General features: G+C 38.8%; 1 protein-coding gene across 1 annotated transcript; it reads right to left on the bottom strand.

Annotated features, from left to right (window-relative positions):
- Window positions 1–2,382: 2,382 nt before the first annotated feature.
- LOC149002277 ((+)-neomenthol dehydrogenase-like) lies at window positions 2,383–11,251 on the bottom strand. Its single transcript, XM_089137400.1, has 5 exons — window positions 10,977–11,251; window positions 10,646–10,889; window positions 10,243–10,311; window positions 9,974–10,153; window positions 2,383–3,038 (listed from the first exon to the last, which is right to left on the bottom strand). Exons 1-5 carry the CDS (start codon window positions 11,009–11,011, stop codon window positions 2,673–2,675), a joined length of 894 nt encoding a protein of 297 aa, XP_088993526.1. The 5' UTR covers window positions 11,012–11,251; the 3' UTR covers window positions 2,383–2,672.
- Window positions 11,252–15,741: the final 4,490 nt, after the last annotated feature.

Below are 15,741 nucleotides of genomic sequence, written 5' to 3'. Positions count from 1 at the left end.
AGCAACTTCAAAATGTGGATTTGAAGGCTCAGATCAAGTCCAAACATCAAGGGGTTTTGCACACACCTAGAGTGACATATCTAGGAGTTAGAAATGCCTTCGAATCAATACAGAGACCACTCCAAGTCCATCAACTAATCCAATCTTCATCAGGGTGCAGTTTCCACAATTGGAACACTGACATCAACACTCATGGATTCCAATCCAGCCATCAAGTCTTCAACAGAAATGGCCCAAAGATGACTTCTTGCCTTACTTTGGGTTGCTGGACCTACAAACAACAGGGTTTCCGGGTCAGTGTCAGGGCTGGGTTTCACATAGTGAGTCTAGTGAACAAAGCAGTTTTAGCTACTTGCTCATCTAGATTCTCTATCTCCATTGTAACCCTATTGAATCTCTTCAGGTATTCCCAAATTGATTCACTCTTCCCTTGTCTAATAGTAAACAAGGTTTCCTCGGTCTTCTTGATCTGGATTCCACTCTGGAATCGTCCTATGAATTTGCGTGCCAACTCGTCAAAATTCATGATCCTTCCTAATGGGAGGTTCGAGAACCATTTTTGTGCCGCTCCCGTTAAAGACAAACCGAAGACCTTGCAGAGAATTTCATCAGAATTACCTGCAACCGCCATAGTCTGTTGATAATAACTGATGTGGGCCGTGGGATCTCCGGAGCCGTCGAATGTGGAAAAAGTTGGCAGACGAAAATTGTGTGGAAACTGATATCCAGCAATGGCAAACGGAGTCTTTCGAAAACCGAATAGATATCATCAGTTATCCTCCCTCTCGCTAATTGCCCGAGCTTTTGATTGATATTAGCCAATTCTTGACCAATAAGTGCCGACCGATCTTCAACAACATGATCACGGCCTCGAACAACACGATCATGGTCACGAGCAACACGATCATTATCACGAACAACGCACCTGATAGTTGGTGAGTGAGTTCTCACTCCTATAACCAACCTTGTATTCGAATCTGTAGTACTCCCTTGCGGTCGATCGAACCGATCGTCACGCCTAGGAAGATTTTCAGTTCTCCTAGGTACTCGATCGCCTTCTCGGAAGTTCTGACCAACATTCTGCTCATTGATCAGTCGTTGATCCCCTTATGATGTACGCCTTCCTGCATCACGATAATCGGGTCCTTGTGGTATCACCACTTGTCTGGTCAGCACACAGAGTGCTTGACTTACCTCAAGCATTTGGAGTTTCAGTTGATCCAATTGATGCTGGAGCGAATCTGGAGGATTATTACCTCCTTGATCACCATCTACTTCGAGGGGTCGACTTCCCTCTGGAATATCTGAATTGTTTACTCCGGGAATTTGAACACCAGTATCGCACTGTGCAGCAGCTGCTGTTGTTGCCGCTGATCTAGTCACCATAGCTTTCTAAAGCGCTTCCCACAGACGGAGCCAAATGATGCGTCCAAAATCTGCTCAGCCCTTAGATCTCCTGAGAATGACCTGTAAAATAAAGCGTCAGATGTGGCCCGACCACTGGGATCGAGAGTCCACCTCCGAAGGCTAAGTCAGTTGATGAACTTAATCACAAACGGCTCTGCTAGAGCACAGAGCTAAGGAATGAATAACAAGAATACAATTCAGATAGTAAGCATCTGAGTGTTTTCGTCCGTCCCTACCTTGTGGGTAGGTAATGTCTTATATAGAGTGTGCCTTCGAATCTTCTTCGTTGGATGTATTTGAGCCTTCTTCGGATAGTCGTTGGATCTTAACAGATAGATCCGTTGAGTGATAGACTTCTATTAGTTTGGACTAGTAGAGGACTCCTAGGATAACCCGACTGTTATCTGATGGTTATCCATATGATAGCGATGAGTGACAGCCGCCGAATTTTGCTAGCCGTCATTAGGTTGATTAACCTACTCCATAAGTATCGGATTAGGGCGTGCTTGTGACTGAGTTAGTTTTCTTCATCAACAAGCTATTTCTTGAACCCGGCTCGCTCGGGAGCGAGTTGATTCCCGTCGTCTTCGACCGGAGTCGAGGGTCGAACCAAGTATGAACCAGGTTCGATCATATTTTCTCCATATCATATCCACATCCACTTCTGCTTCATTCAAGAGAAGGAAACCGGCTAAGTTACAAGTATTCTGAGAGTCCTCAAAAGGATGGTACTTCTGTTGATATTTAGAATGATGCTTGTATCCCTACAACTGATGATTTTAAGGTCAATATACCATACCCAGTGTCTTCCTTCCACAAATTTACTGATTTAACCGATCCATATAACAGGACTTGGAATACCAGTCTATTGAACTCCTTATTGTGTTCATCTAATGTGAATAAGATTTTGAAGACTGAACTACCATTTGTTTTCAAATGGATAAGTTTGAACAGTGGCTTGAAAGAATGGACTGTTAAAGAGTTCACATTATCTATGTGCATGTAGTTTATTTGATGAATTTTGTTTTTTGGCAGCTTCAACATCAAGGACTCGTTCTAGGTCGGATGCTCCAGAGGATGTTTACAGAAAAACTGGGTGCACCAACATTCTACCAAAGATCTAGTATTTCTTGTAGTTTGGGATGTTCCTTGAAAGAGTGCAATCTTTTGGAGTCAATTATGATAACAAAGGTATTAAGAGTTCTGTACGGCCGGCAGATTAACATTTATTTTCTCAAGAAGAAGCGTGCTTTATTAAGATTCAATCAAAAGGTTGATTCTTTGGTTTGGGTAAAGAATAGGCCAGAAGGGCCATCATCCGGCAACAAAGCCAACATTACAGGACCAGCAGCACCTTCTTCAACAGTCAAATACCCAGTGTTGTAGTTGATGTCAGTTTTGACATAACCAGGTGTAACGCAATTTATGCGAAATTTGGGCAGCTTCTTGGCTAGAATCCTTGTATAGGCATTCATAGCTGCTTTAGACATTATGTAGGAAGACATGCCTTGAGTTTCTGTTAAGCGATCCTTGAAATCTTTCTGAAACTTGTTCAGAACCTCATCCACTTTCTCTTCTGTGAGACCATCTGCATCACTCAGCATTGCTTTTGCCCAGGCATCGGGTACATACTGCAACAAACCAAAAGCGAATATAAGTTCAGGAGAGAAGGTTATAGGTCAAATGTTAGAAAGGAATAAAATTTGGACAAGGTTTAAAGTAGTTCAGTTCAGTCTCTAAACTGCAAGAGGATCAGTGCTAAAAGATTCTGCAGTTCAAAACCTATTAGGTTCATTGATCGGATTACAATCAACCACAAGTGTATCTTAATCTGGATTGATAAGAATAAGTTTTCCAATAACTGGATTATGAAATTTGAATAGAATTTTTGAAATCTATAGAGGTCAAGGCTCCAAAACATTGTTGCAAGGGGCTTGGCTAAGTCAAGGCTGAAAGTGATATGATGTTTTGGACTAATAATGAACATTGTTTATCATCTGTATTTTCTTGTCATCTTGAACCCAGTTGACACTGATGTATATAAGGACAGAGGCTCGAACCTGAGACCTCCTTGATCTTATCATCTCTATAAAAGAGGCTGCCATGATTGTACCAAAAGCACATCCACACTAATCATATGCTGGAAAAATAATTTGGTAAACAATTAGATTTTTACCAACATATCAAGTAAAAAATTTCATTGTCCTATCCTTGACCCCAAAGGAGAAAAGGTTAGCCACCTGCATAGAGTACAACGCTTACAAAGCATTTACAGACATTCCAAAGTGTCTTGATAATAGAGCAAGCAAACGGTGTGGCCAAGGCAAAAGCATTCTAATGCTCACCTTTTTCTTTTTTGTGGTAAGCATCTAGATTGAAGTAGGATTATTTTGCTTATTTTATGAACAATAATCTTAACTAAAAAAAATGAAATTAAAAAATTTACTTAAGTGATATTAGGGGTGAATAAGGGCCAAAACAGGATTCGACAACAGTGAGAATAGTGTATGGCACCTTCTTATAAAGGAATCTATTTCCCAACCCTCAAACTAACCCTGGACACCTGTACAATGCCCAGCCATACTAACAACCACAAGGACCATCAATAGCACTAGGTAGAAAACCTTCACACATCTTTAAGTTCAAAACCTAATCTTACTGATTTACGAAAGAGCACTTACACAATACTAATAAAGTTATGCACAGCTAGGTCTTTATGTATTTCTCTTTGCCTCTTCGGCTGCTATTATGTAGCATTTTACTTCTAGAAGCTATGTACTGCCAAGTATACAAGTAATAAGATCCTAGAAGGTGATCCTTGCAAGTATCCCTACTTAATTTTCTTTCCTTTTCTTATTTTTTTAAGTTATTTTGTTAAATTATTGCTGTTTGTGTTCCTCATGGATTCAAATTAATTTCTTTCACAAGCAAATAATAAATAATCCTATCAAGTTTTCTTCATGTCAGTCCAACTCTGTTTCATAAATACAAGTAATATGTAAAGCTCAAAAGTTAATATACCATCATCAGAAATTAATGTAACCACTTCCAAACATTGGATAACAAATTCGTAGGCGAAAAATTAGTTAGTCTCATCACTCTAGTCTGTCAAAATGTCAAATATGGAGAATTGCAATCATTTTGTGAACCAGTGCTGAAGGTTCCACAGAAGCAGAGTTCAGGGTAATTTTCATTGATACTTTGATCTCAAGCTATAACTTTGGTCCACCAACCATTGCACCAAGGCCCACCCCTTAGGCTGCGTTTGTTTGCTGGAATAAAGATGGGGTGGGAAAAAAGGGGTGGGAAAATTCTTGAAAAACGTGTAGATTTCTTACTTTTCCTTTAAATCCCAAAATGGTATATTGTTTGGTTGCTTGGGGTGGGAAAGTGGGAGACAAGTTTCCTTGAATCAAGGAACCTTGTCTGCTGACGTGGCAGCCCAACTTTCCCACCCCATGCTATTTTAAAACCCCACATATTTGGTGGGACTTTGTGGGAAAGTTGGGAAAAGTAAAAAGTGGGACCCACCCCTATCACTTTTCCACAAAACCCTTTCCTTTCCTTTCCTTCTCCCTCACCCCACTACACATGGGACCCACATGTTTTTTTTCCCCACCCCACCTTTGCAAATAAACGCAGCCTTAGAGTCTTAAACACTTACTGATAAAAAAGTTTCAAAAGCATTTTAAAATATAATTGTTAATAATTAATAATGTTTAAATCCTTTTAATAACTCTTTACAAGCCATATATACTGCCAAATTTGCCAATCGTATCAGATCTCTCTCTTTTGATATTTTTCTGGTGATTCTTTATCGAGTATCTGTTTCATTTATATGAAAGTGTCATGAATCTAGTAAGTTGGTATAGCCTTGGAGGTGTCAACCATTAGTATAACGAATTAACAATACCCATAATCATAATATGAACCTCAAAGGTGCAGGGATTATTCATTATCTATCAATGGGAATCCTACACGATCAAATCGTTCTTTTTTCTCTGACAGATGGTCAGAACTTCATCTGGGTTTGAATCCTACTGAGAGGTCCACTAGAGATCAGAAACTGTTGAAGAAAGAACAAGATGTTTCTTTTGTACCTTCCAGGCGATCGGAAAATAAAGAAATGGGCTTGTCCAATGAAGATAATAGGTTGAGAACACCCACCAGTTTTGTCCTAATCTTAGAGATGTTAGGTTTACAAAATTCTTTCTCAAGTCTTCCAAAGAATAATTACAGATCCTCAACACAATCAACGGTATCCCATTTAAATTTTCAATTCCTCATATCTGATATACACAAAAGCATATCCACAGTTGTGATTGGGATTTCCATTTAGAAGAATACGCAGTGTGACAAACATATGAACAAAATGTTCAAACCAATCATTAGTAGTGCATAGTTTAATTTCTTTTTTAAGTTTGCAAAAAAAGAAAGAAAAACCATCTAATACCATGCAAACTATTAAGGAACCATTGAGATGGTTGAAACAAAAGGCATCAACCATGTTTACGAAAGCAGTCTAATTTAGAATCAAAGGTTGGAAAGAAGAAAACCATGGAACCAGGACCAAGTGGATTAGCAATGGAATAGGCCAATTCAAGCCAACCCATGCAGTCCAGTTGGTCTTTTACAAGGACCAAAAATATGCAAAACACTGTTCACGTGAACAGTATCATAGCCCATTATTTGACATATTGGGAATATTCTTAGGGGATTTTGTGAGGCCCAATATCAGATTACATGAAGATTTTATTTTTGAGAGATTTAAGAGCTTAATTTAGATTAGTTTTGTATGCATGTGATGTAAATAATAAGTTTAGTAGTTCTAATTTTTTTTTGGATGAATGGTAGTTCTAATTTTAATTGGTTTCTATTTCCTTACTAGGATATAAGTTTCTATTTTCAGTGTATTAAGATTATATTCAGTGTAAAGCTTTAGCCAAGCTATAAATAGGCATTTGCATTGCAACAGAAAGGAAGGCTATTGAAGAAATTGATTTGTGGCATAGTAGCCTCAGTTACGGAGTAAAATCCATGTTCAACAACTGAGATAGCTGTGGTCGATAGACCCACGGCTGAGATAGCATACCCCTACCCCCTTTCTTCTATCTATCCTTCTTGTATATCCCCTTCTTCTTCTTCTTATCTTTTATGCACTTCTTTCTTATGTGAAAGACCCAAAAATAAATGTTTATATTGGTAGATTTTCTCTTTATTATTCTCTATTGATCCTGGTTGCAATCAATCTCCTGCTGGTTTCACTGTTTTGAGGCCGAATCTTGCATTACCATGAAAGAAGAATATAAAAGATAAGAAGGGGGATATAGAAGAAGGATAGATAGAAGGGGGTAAGGAATGGGCTATCTCAGCCCTGGTCTCTCACCCACAGCTATCTCAGCTGTCAAACATGGATTTTACTTTATAACTAAGGTTACCATGCCATAAATCAATCTTTTCAAAGTTGTCTTTTCTATTGCAATGTAAGGGCCTATTTATAGTTTGGCTAAAGCTTTACCATGAATAGAATTTGAGACTGAAAAAAGAAACTAATATCCTAATAACTAGTGAGAATAGATCCTATGGAAATAGAAACTAATTAAAATTAGAAACTCCAAGGCTTTATATTTCACCCTCAAGCTTAGAAAACTAAAATAGGTACTACCAAAATAGAAACTAAACTAAGGTCTTAAATCTCCCAAGAATAAAATCCTTATATGCCCCCACAAAATCCTCCAAGATTATTCTTGATATGACAAATAGTAGACTGTAACACTGTTCATGTGAACAGTGTTTTGGCTTCTTTTTTGCCCTTCTAGAAGACCACGTGGACTGAATGGGTTGGCCTAAGTTGGCCCACTCCATAGTTGATTCACTTGGTCTTGGTTCCACAGTTTTCTTCTTTCCATCCTTTGATTCACCATCAAGCTTGGCTTAAGCACATGGTTCAAGTTCTTTATTTTACCTAGTTAGAATGGAACCGTTGATAGTTTGAAGGGAAACATCAATTAATGAGGAGGATAATATAAAGAGTATTGACAGATCTCACTCTACACAGGTACGAAATACAACATAGAGGATTCACCATTCAGGATTTTCAAGTTGCAAGGCGAGCTGGTTTGGATTTGGCTATGCAGGGTGCAAAAGATCCAGAAGTTGTCTTTTGTAATTCCCTAAAGAAGGATGCTATAAGTTGAATATAGATGGGAGTTCTCTTGGGAAACCAGGTATGGTAGAGGCCAGAGGAATTTTTAGAGATGAGAAGGCAAAAGTAGTGACTTTCTTTAAAAAGACCTTAGGCATCAAGAACAAAGTATGAAACAGAGTTTCAAGCATTAATTTTTCAACTGGAATGAGGAAAGGAGATAGGATTTAGTTGGATATGGGTGGAGTGCAATTTGGTTGTAATATAAGTTTAGAAGAGGGCTCCACCATGGTTCATGTTCCATAGATGGAGGGCACTTCAACCATACCTTTAAATCATAGAGTGGAAGATAACATGCTGTTTTAGAGAAACAAATTCAGTGATGGAATTTCTTGCAAATACAACAGCAAAGAGTCCGACATTGGCTCAGGTGCACAATTGGCCAAGGTTGACTATTATGGATATTGAGAGGGATGCGGCTGGTATTCCTGGATACAGATTTGTTTTGACTTTACATTATACAAGCTGGATAGTCATCTTGATAGCAGAAAATGGTACATAGCTGCACTTCATTATTTTATTTTTATTTTTTTCCTCCCTTAAGTTTTTTAATAAAATCAACCTTCTACATAAAAGGAAAAGCAAATTGCACTGGCACCCAAAAATGGAGGCCTTAAAGCACTGACACCTCACTTTATGTTTAAAAAGCACAGAGACCCCAAAATTGGATTTTCATTGGATATATTTGTCCAATTTATCACTGAAAATTTTTCAGACACTACTTATTATAGGAATATTTTTTAAAATAAACAGTAATTTAACTGTTTTTAGTAATAAATTTGACAAATATATCCATTGAAAATCCAATTTTAGGGTCTCTGTGCTTTTTAAACATAAAGTGGGGTGTCAGTGCTTTAAGGCCTCCATTTTGGGGTGTCAGTGCAATTTATTCTAAAAAGATTCATGCAAACTAATTATCATTTAAAAAAAGTAACAGGGACTTGGCTTGTGGTTTATTCAAGTTGGATCAGCAACCCAAAGCAATGGGTGCGGGGCAGGGGTGATGACTCCACATAATAGAATGGGTGGGTCCCAACTCTGAGACCTGATAGACCAGCTTTATTAAGTCCTACGGTGGGATTCCCACCCTGCATCTAGTGTGAAGCTATCCCTCTGGATCTGTACTCTATGTTTATACCCCAAGCTTCAGCGCTACCTATCATATCTTGCAACATTATAGAGATTCTATGGAGAGTATACACATCAGTCTATATATTCATAGAGATCCCTTTAAGATAGTCCCTACCATCTTTCTGCTATTTTTACCCTACATAATGCAGTGGTGCAGTGGTGCTTCTGAGACGTTGCCTAAGGTGTGTCCTCTATTTGGAAAGCAGGCAGTGGTGCTTTGTCTTTGGTGAGTAATTGCCTTTGTAGAGGCTTGAATGTGGACGGCAACTGTAGATGCTATGGAGAAGTGGAAACTACAGAACATATCCTCATGCAGTGCCTGTTTGCTAAGGCTGCGTGGTTAGGATCGTCCCTTGGGATTAAATTTTATGAGGTTGCAGAAGGGTCACTGGTTGACTGTGGACGCTGATTGGAAGGCCTACACAGATGGGAATAAGACTCAACTAAGGGAGGTTCAAGCCCAGATAAGTTTTCTTCTGTGGTATCTGTAGCAAGCACATAATGATGCTGTCTTTGGCCGACATTCATGGTCTCCTCAGGATGTTATCATCTGTGCCTCATGTGCGGTGATGGGAGTTTCTTGATGCGTGTAAGAAGTTTTTTGGGCAGCCTTCTAAGAAGTGGGAGGGGAGTGTGGACGTTAGGTGGATTCCCCCTCGGCAGGCAGTGTTTAAAATGAACTGTGACGCTGCGTTAACACAGGATAAAAGAAAGAGTGGTGTGGGTTTATTATAAGAAACCGAAAGGGAGAACCTCTTCTGGCATGCTCAGTGAGATTTAGCTTTGATGATGCGGAGTGGGTGAGGAAATAGCAATGAGACAGGGGCTCTTAGAGGCCATGGTTGAGGGTCTAGATCATGTGGAAGTGAAGTCTGATAGTCTCTGTAATTAAACTTCTTCAAAAACTCCACTTTTTCCCCTCCCCTAAAATTAGCATCTATTGTCTCTGATATTAGGCACTTAGCATCCCTCACCCTTTCTTGTAAGTTTCTGTATGTACCTAGGGTTGCAAACCGTGTGGCTCATACCCCAGCTTAGGAGGACTAGTCATTATAGATGGCGACTCAATGGCATATCTCTACTGCTTGGTTAAGGGATCACTCTCTTAACGAGCTCAATTAAGTCTCCTTTTGAATAATTTCAACCCCCCCCCGGCAAAAATAAATAAATAAAGGAAAAATTAAAGAAAAAGACGACCCTACATGAGGTCAGGTTTTGCAGTAAGAATACCTGAAGCCTCCCCAAGCCAGAAGAGACGTTAACAACTCTGGGGGAATCAGAAAGCTGAAGGAGAGAGAGAAGTGCTTCAGTCACTCTCTTGGCTCCATAGTAGTTTGCTTGTAGGCATTCTTCCACCAAATCGTCAGTATGCTTTGCTAGTTCCTGGTATTTTGACCACTTTGCCTCTGGCTGTTTCAATAGAAGTAGCACAGATATCTCAGAACATGAATTCTTTCTCAACTTCTAAATTTGAATTTGCTGAAATTGCAAAAACTTACAGTTGTTGTCATCAGTTCCTTTTCGGCACCATCATCTATTCTGACTCCAGAAATCCCAGCATTGTTTACCTGCAGTTAATGGCTTTCAATTTAAATTAGTTAAGCAGTTACATCAACATTCAACATCAGGAATCAATAAAAAAAGGGGCTCTGATGAAATTGAATAAAGCAGCCAAATTATCCAGATTGGCCGATAGGCTCTTCAATCAACATTTCTCTAGAAAAAAATTTTAACAAACAGGCTATGATGAAATTCAGTAATGATGCCAAAATAACCCGTTTAGCTGATGGAATCTAATCAATTCAATCAGATTGTTATCTCAGGAATTTCCACAAGCAGGCTCCGATCAATTAGTTGATGAAGCAAAATAAGATAATTGGGTGGATGGGTTCAAACAGATACCAAGATATCAAGCTTTCCGCACTGAGTTTTGACGAAATCAGCTAGCTTCCCAATCCTAGCAGAATCCAACACATCGAGCTGATGAAAAATCACATTTGTCAGCCCCAACCATCTGAGCTTCTCAACTGCTTCAGCGCCTTTTTTCTCATCTCTGGCAGTCAATACAACTGCTACGCCATTAGAGGCTAACTGTCGACATATCTCTAAACCGATCCCTTTATTTGCTCCTGTAACGACTGCACATCTGCAATGAAACAGAGCATCTTTCGATCAACCGATTGAAACGTTAAACGAGTCTAACTAGCTATACATCAAACTGAGATCAAATTACTTTTTTGTTGCACAAATTTTGTTGATCTCTGACATTCTGGGGGAGATGAATTCTGAGTCTAGCTAATTATCCGATACACCGATTTACCGTACTTGAGAAGTTCTTAAAAAGGAAATCGCGAAGGCATTCTTCGTGCCTATTCTAGACAAACAAGAAAACTGCTGAAAATTTTAACCAACCATGATTCAGCAGCTTATTTTACTTTCTATTTTTTTATATGATGAAAGAAGAAAATGCACTACTTCAACATCGCAGACACATAGGTCGTGAGGCATTTCGTCCTCTTCTACCAACAAAAAAAAAAAAAAAAAAAAGGGCGTTACATCTCCCCTTTTTATTTTTTTCTGGTGCAGCATCTCCCCATTATTCTTTTTTTTTTTTGGTAAGGCATCTCCTCATTATTCATGACAGCAGTTACCTAATGTTTTGGTAATACTTCCTAGCCTAAGATAGAAACCAATTTTGTACAAAAAAAAAAAAAAAAAAAAAAAAAAAGAAAAGGGGAAGGTGGGTAAAAGATCATGGACTTCGATTTTTTATGAGTATAAATATCAGTTGGGGTGTAAAGGGATCTAATTTGGATCGGATAATAGTAATACCATAATCTGTATCCTATTATATTCGAACGGATTCAGTCGGATTCTGATGATAATCCGATAATTATTTTCTTTAGTAAATTCTTTTAAGTAGCCATGTATACAAATTGGATATAGGTTTTCGACTACCTGTTGACATTTTCACCATTTTATTTGTGAGCCTATGTTTGAAATTTAAGAATTTAACAACTTTGGTATAAAGTCTATAAAAATAATCACATATGTCAAAGTAAAAAATTATAAAATCAAGAAAAATAAATCAAAATAAGAAACTTAATCAGATAATTTTATCGGACGAATAATAATCAGTAAGAAAGAAGTATACCGTATCTGTATCGTATTAGTAATGAACGGATTTGGATACTGCTAAACGGAGGTGGATACGAATTTGATAGCTGATTTCAATTATCCATTTACACCCCTAAATATAAGTAGGGATAATTTAAAGAGCAAAGGGGTATAGTCGGGTGAGGGAGAGATAAATTACAGTTTGCTTGTTGCATCATATCCTTAGTGAACATGGCATGAAAAAAGTTGGGCATGATATAATTCCCTCAAAATGCTGCAAGCATCAGCCTCCTAAAAGATATCAGAGTTTATCCGTTGAATACAAATGGTAACAAAGTAGCCACCCAAGAAAATATCAAAAGCCCAACCTGACTTTCTCATGCCTAGATTATGAAGCCTTGCACATATTAAAATATAAAATGACTGGAGGGAAGACAACGGGTAACAGCAACACAAAAGCACCCGCAATTCACATAACAAGAGGGAGATAAGTGTAACTCCATTAATCCATTGCGTGACACAATTAAGGATCCATTGATGATGTACGATAAACCTACACTGGAATGGATTTCCAGAACCCATGAACTTGGGAACTTGGGATGGGTTTCAGAACCCATGAACTTGGGATATGTGGAGTCTATCTTGGAAATTAAGTGGTTATTCTAGAATTTCTATGTGGAGTTATTGAACTTTAAGTTAATTGGAAATTAATTACTCAGTGTTAATTTAGTTGGAAAATCAAGAACTAAGAGAGTCTATGAATTGAGATGTAACATTTGAAGCAAATCAATAAGAAATTATATTCTGGAGCATTCTCAAATTTTTCTCTCTTGCTTATGGATTTAAGGCTTTCACAGTTGTAGAGAGTGTTCTTCTTCTATTATTCATGCTACTGTTACGTTAGCTGGCATCAAAGCAAGGTTCTTCCCTAGTTCAATGGCTGAAAACATAAGGAGCAATATCAAATCTAGTGACGGTGCTCGTAGAGATCAAGTTGTAACTATGGCTGAATATTCATGACACCACAACGGAGTGGAGCAGCCACTGATTGTAGCCCACCATTACCTTAGTTGGATCTCGCTAGCCACCTAAACAGTAGGTAAGCGGCGGATGTGTGACTTTTGGGGATTTTTATTTGTGGCAACTGTTGCTGACGGCCCTGATCTTGCCACATCATCGAAATTTGATCGTGTGGTTGAAATTGAAATGCTGAGGATTTATTTGTAAAAATGAATTTTTATTTTTATATTTTAAGGAGTTAAATTTTATTAATTTACAACTCAAGTCCCTCATTACCTGATACTTAAAACCCTCTCTCATTTTCTCTTCTCACACCGACGCAATACCCAAAACCCTCTGTCGAGCACAAACACTCTGCTCGTGAGGTACTGTTGCTGTGAGAGGAATAATGGAATCACTACGTTTTGGTTCAACGAATGCTGGTTTCACTAAGCACCATTGTCCGGTAGAGTTCGCCAGCGCAGATGGTACGAAGGTCTGTTCAAATGGTCCGAATGAACCGATTTGAGGAGCTGTAGATAATAATTGAAACAAAAGCAACACATTCAAATTCCCAATTCATAAGCACTTAAGGAAAACTGAAAAAAGAAAAGAAAAAAAAAACCTTGAATGTTTTCAATGTTGAAGCGACGAATCGGAAAAGGAACGGAATGCAGAACACAAACTTCAACCCTAAGGTAGTGATGCGTCCAAAATCTGCTCAGCCCTTAGATCTCCTACGTATGACCTACAAAAACGAATGTCAGATGTGGCCCGACCGCTGGGATCGGGAGTCCACCTCCGAAGGCTAAGTCAGTTGATGAACTGATCATAAACGGCTCTGCTTGAGCACAGAGCTAAGGAATGAATAATGAGAATACGATTCATATTGTATATGCTCTTCTACCTTGTGGGCAGGTGATGTCTTATATAGAGTATACCTTTTGTCACATCCCGCCCTAAATCCACCAAGGGGGTACCCTATCTGGATTACCCCAGGGAGTGAATCACAGTCCCGCTGATCAAGTTTAGGAACGATCATAGTCACTTAGCATCATAATATAATTAAAAGCAAGAATAATTCTTTGTAATCAAATCATTTAATAATAAAGTCAAGAAAAGATCTCAGAAGGATAACAAAGGACATCAGAGTGCAGAAAAGATACCAATAAAATAAATGATCAACATGCGGAAATGAGGTGGAAATTCCCTCTACAACATTAGCGGAAGGTAGATCGAATAAAATTAAGGGTTACAACCAGTTCCCAACATAACAAGGGAACAGACTAAACTACGGTCTCAACAAATTAACTAAAAGGTTAAAAAGAAAATGGGACGATATCCCAACACTAGCACACAAGTGCAAAGGCCGAACTGCTCTAGATAAGTCCCAATCTCGGACTATTGGTCTTTATCAACTTGTACACCGTGACCAGTGGGGTACGGGTCATCAACTTGGTCTTTAGAGTGTTGACCATCAAAATCAACAGTGGTGGTACCTGTAGTAGAGTCTAACAAAATGTTGCAAAAAGGAGTGAGTTCAAAAGAACTCAGCAAGGCAGGTTATTCCACAATAACATAGATACATGATACAAAACATAGCATGATGCGATATGATATGAAACACATGATGCAATTATGATTCTAACTCTATGTATGCTAGTCTCTATGGTAGACATGCTTTAAGTCATAGCACCATACTTCTTTGGGTTGTCAGTCACTCCCCCTCAATCATACAAGATATCTTGGGTCTGCCAGGGAAGTTCGGTAAAGTCATTTAAAAAAAACCATGGTAGGGGAATCGGTCACCGCTCTCTCACATCACCGTTTGGTATAAGTACTGGCACATGTCACAGTAATGCCTAGCCCAATGCAAGTCATCTACTCAGTCATATCAACTCAGATCCAGATACGTCCATTCCTCACCCCCGGTGATCCTTTCCGGTATCCTTCACACTAGAGTCAGCGTAATCCCGGTTACGGACTCATCAACCCTATTGGTCATCCACAAATAGTAAACAGGAAGCTCTCACATCCTCTCACGGGTTGGTTACCGGTCTTGAGCGCCTGTGAGCCCAAGTCTAGCCATTTGCAACCCTACCAATAAATGGCCCCTTTCGGGTATCCGTAGCATGATTTATGTCCCCTACCGGATTGGTTACAGGTCTAGAGCGCCCATCAAACCATACACTACCACAGGTCGTTCGGTCTCAATGCCCTTCCGATTCGGGTCCGATCTGACGGGGACATCCTAGCCATACATCTAGACAAGTCCTATGTATGTCATCCAATGATCCAAGAAAGCGTCGATGGGCATCTTCGGAGAACATCCCATACTATTCCCTCCGATGACCAAGGATAGAAATGTCAATAGGACATTCCCCAATCCCAAATCATACCTATTCAATCACATTCTCAATTCCATCATATCATACATAAATGACATTTCATCATATAGAATGATACATACCATGACATGATCAGTTACATATGAATTTATTAAGAATACATAATCATGATAACAAAAGAATATGTAAACATGGCACTACTATACTTGAAGTACTTATAACAGTCATATACCGTAGGAAATACGATAAAGAAGGTAAATCTACTAAGTCTCTAACATAGAAGCAATAATCACATAATCTATGTAGTTATGGTAACAACCGTCCTTACCTTAAGTCACGATGATGATAATCCAATAATCTCAAAAGAATGATCCAAAGATGGTAATAAGACCCTAGACAAACATAAATGAAAGGTTAGAAAAGAAATAGGGAAAATTGGAGGTCGAACGGATCAAAATGGAGCAAGGTTGCTGTCAACAACAAGTTTGGTTGATGGTCTTAGTTGATGGCATCAACCAAAAGGATCGACCAAAA

Source organism: Hakea prostrata, chromosome 10, assembly GCF_041222555.1.
Source record: "Hakea prostrata isolate BN-2017 chromosome 10, UWA_Hpros_2, whole genome shotgun sequence".
NCBI classification, from domain to species: domain Eukaryota; kingdom Viridiplantae; phylum Streptophyta; class Magnoliopsida; order Proteales; family Proteaceae; genus Hakea; species Hakea prostrata.
Note: the sequence above shows the minus strand (reverse complement) of the source record. Positions and strands in the feature narration are given on the sequence as shown.

Excerpts from the sequence above, each read along its gene's own strand:
- LOC149002277 (XM_089137400.1), bottom strand. The coding sequence starts at position 11,011 with ATGTCAGAGATCAACAAAATTTGTGCAACAAAAAA. Across the intron at positions 10,312-10,645 it reads GCGGAAAGCTTGATATCTTG|GTAAACAATGCTGGGATTTC; the intron begins GTATCTGTTTGA and ends CATTAACTGCAG. Across the intron at positions 3,039-9,973 it reads CTGGCTTGGGGAGGCTTCAG|TATGTACCCGATGCCTGGGC; the intron begins GTATTCTTACTG and ends GGTTTGTTGCAG.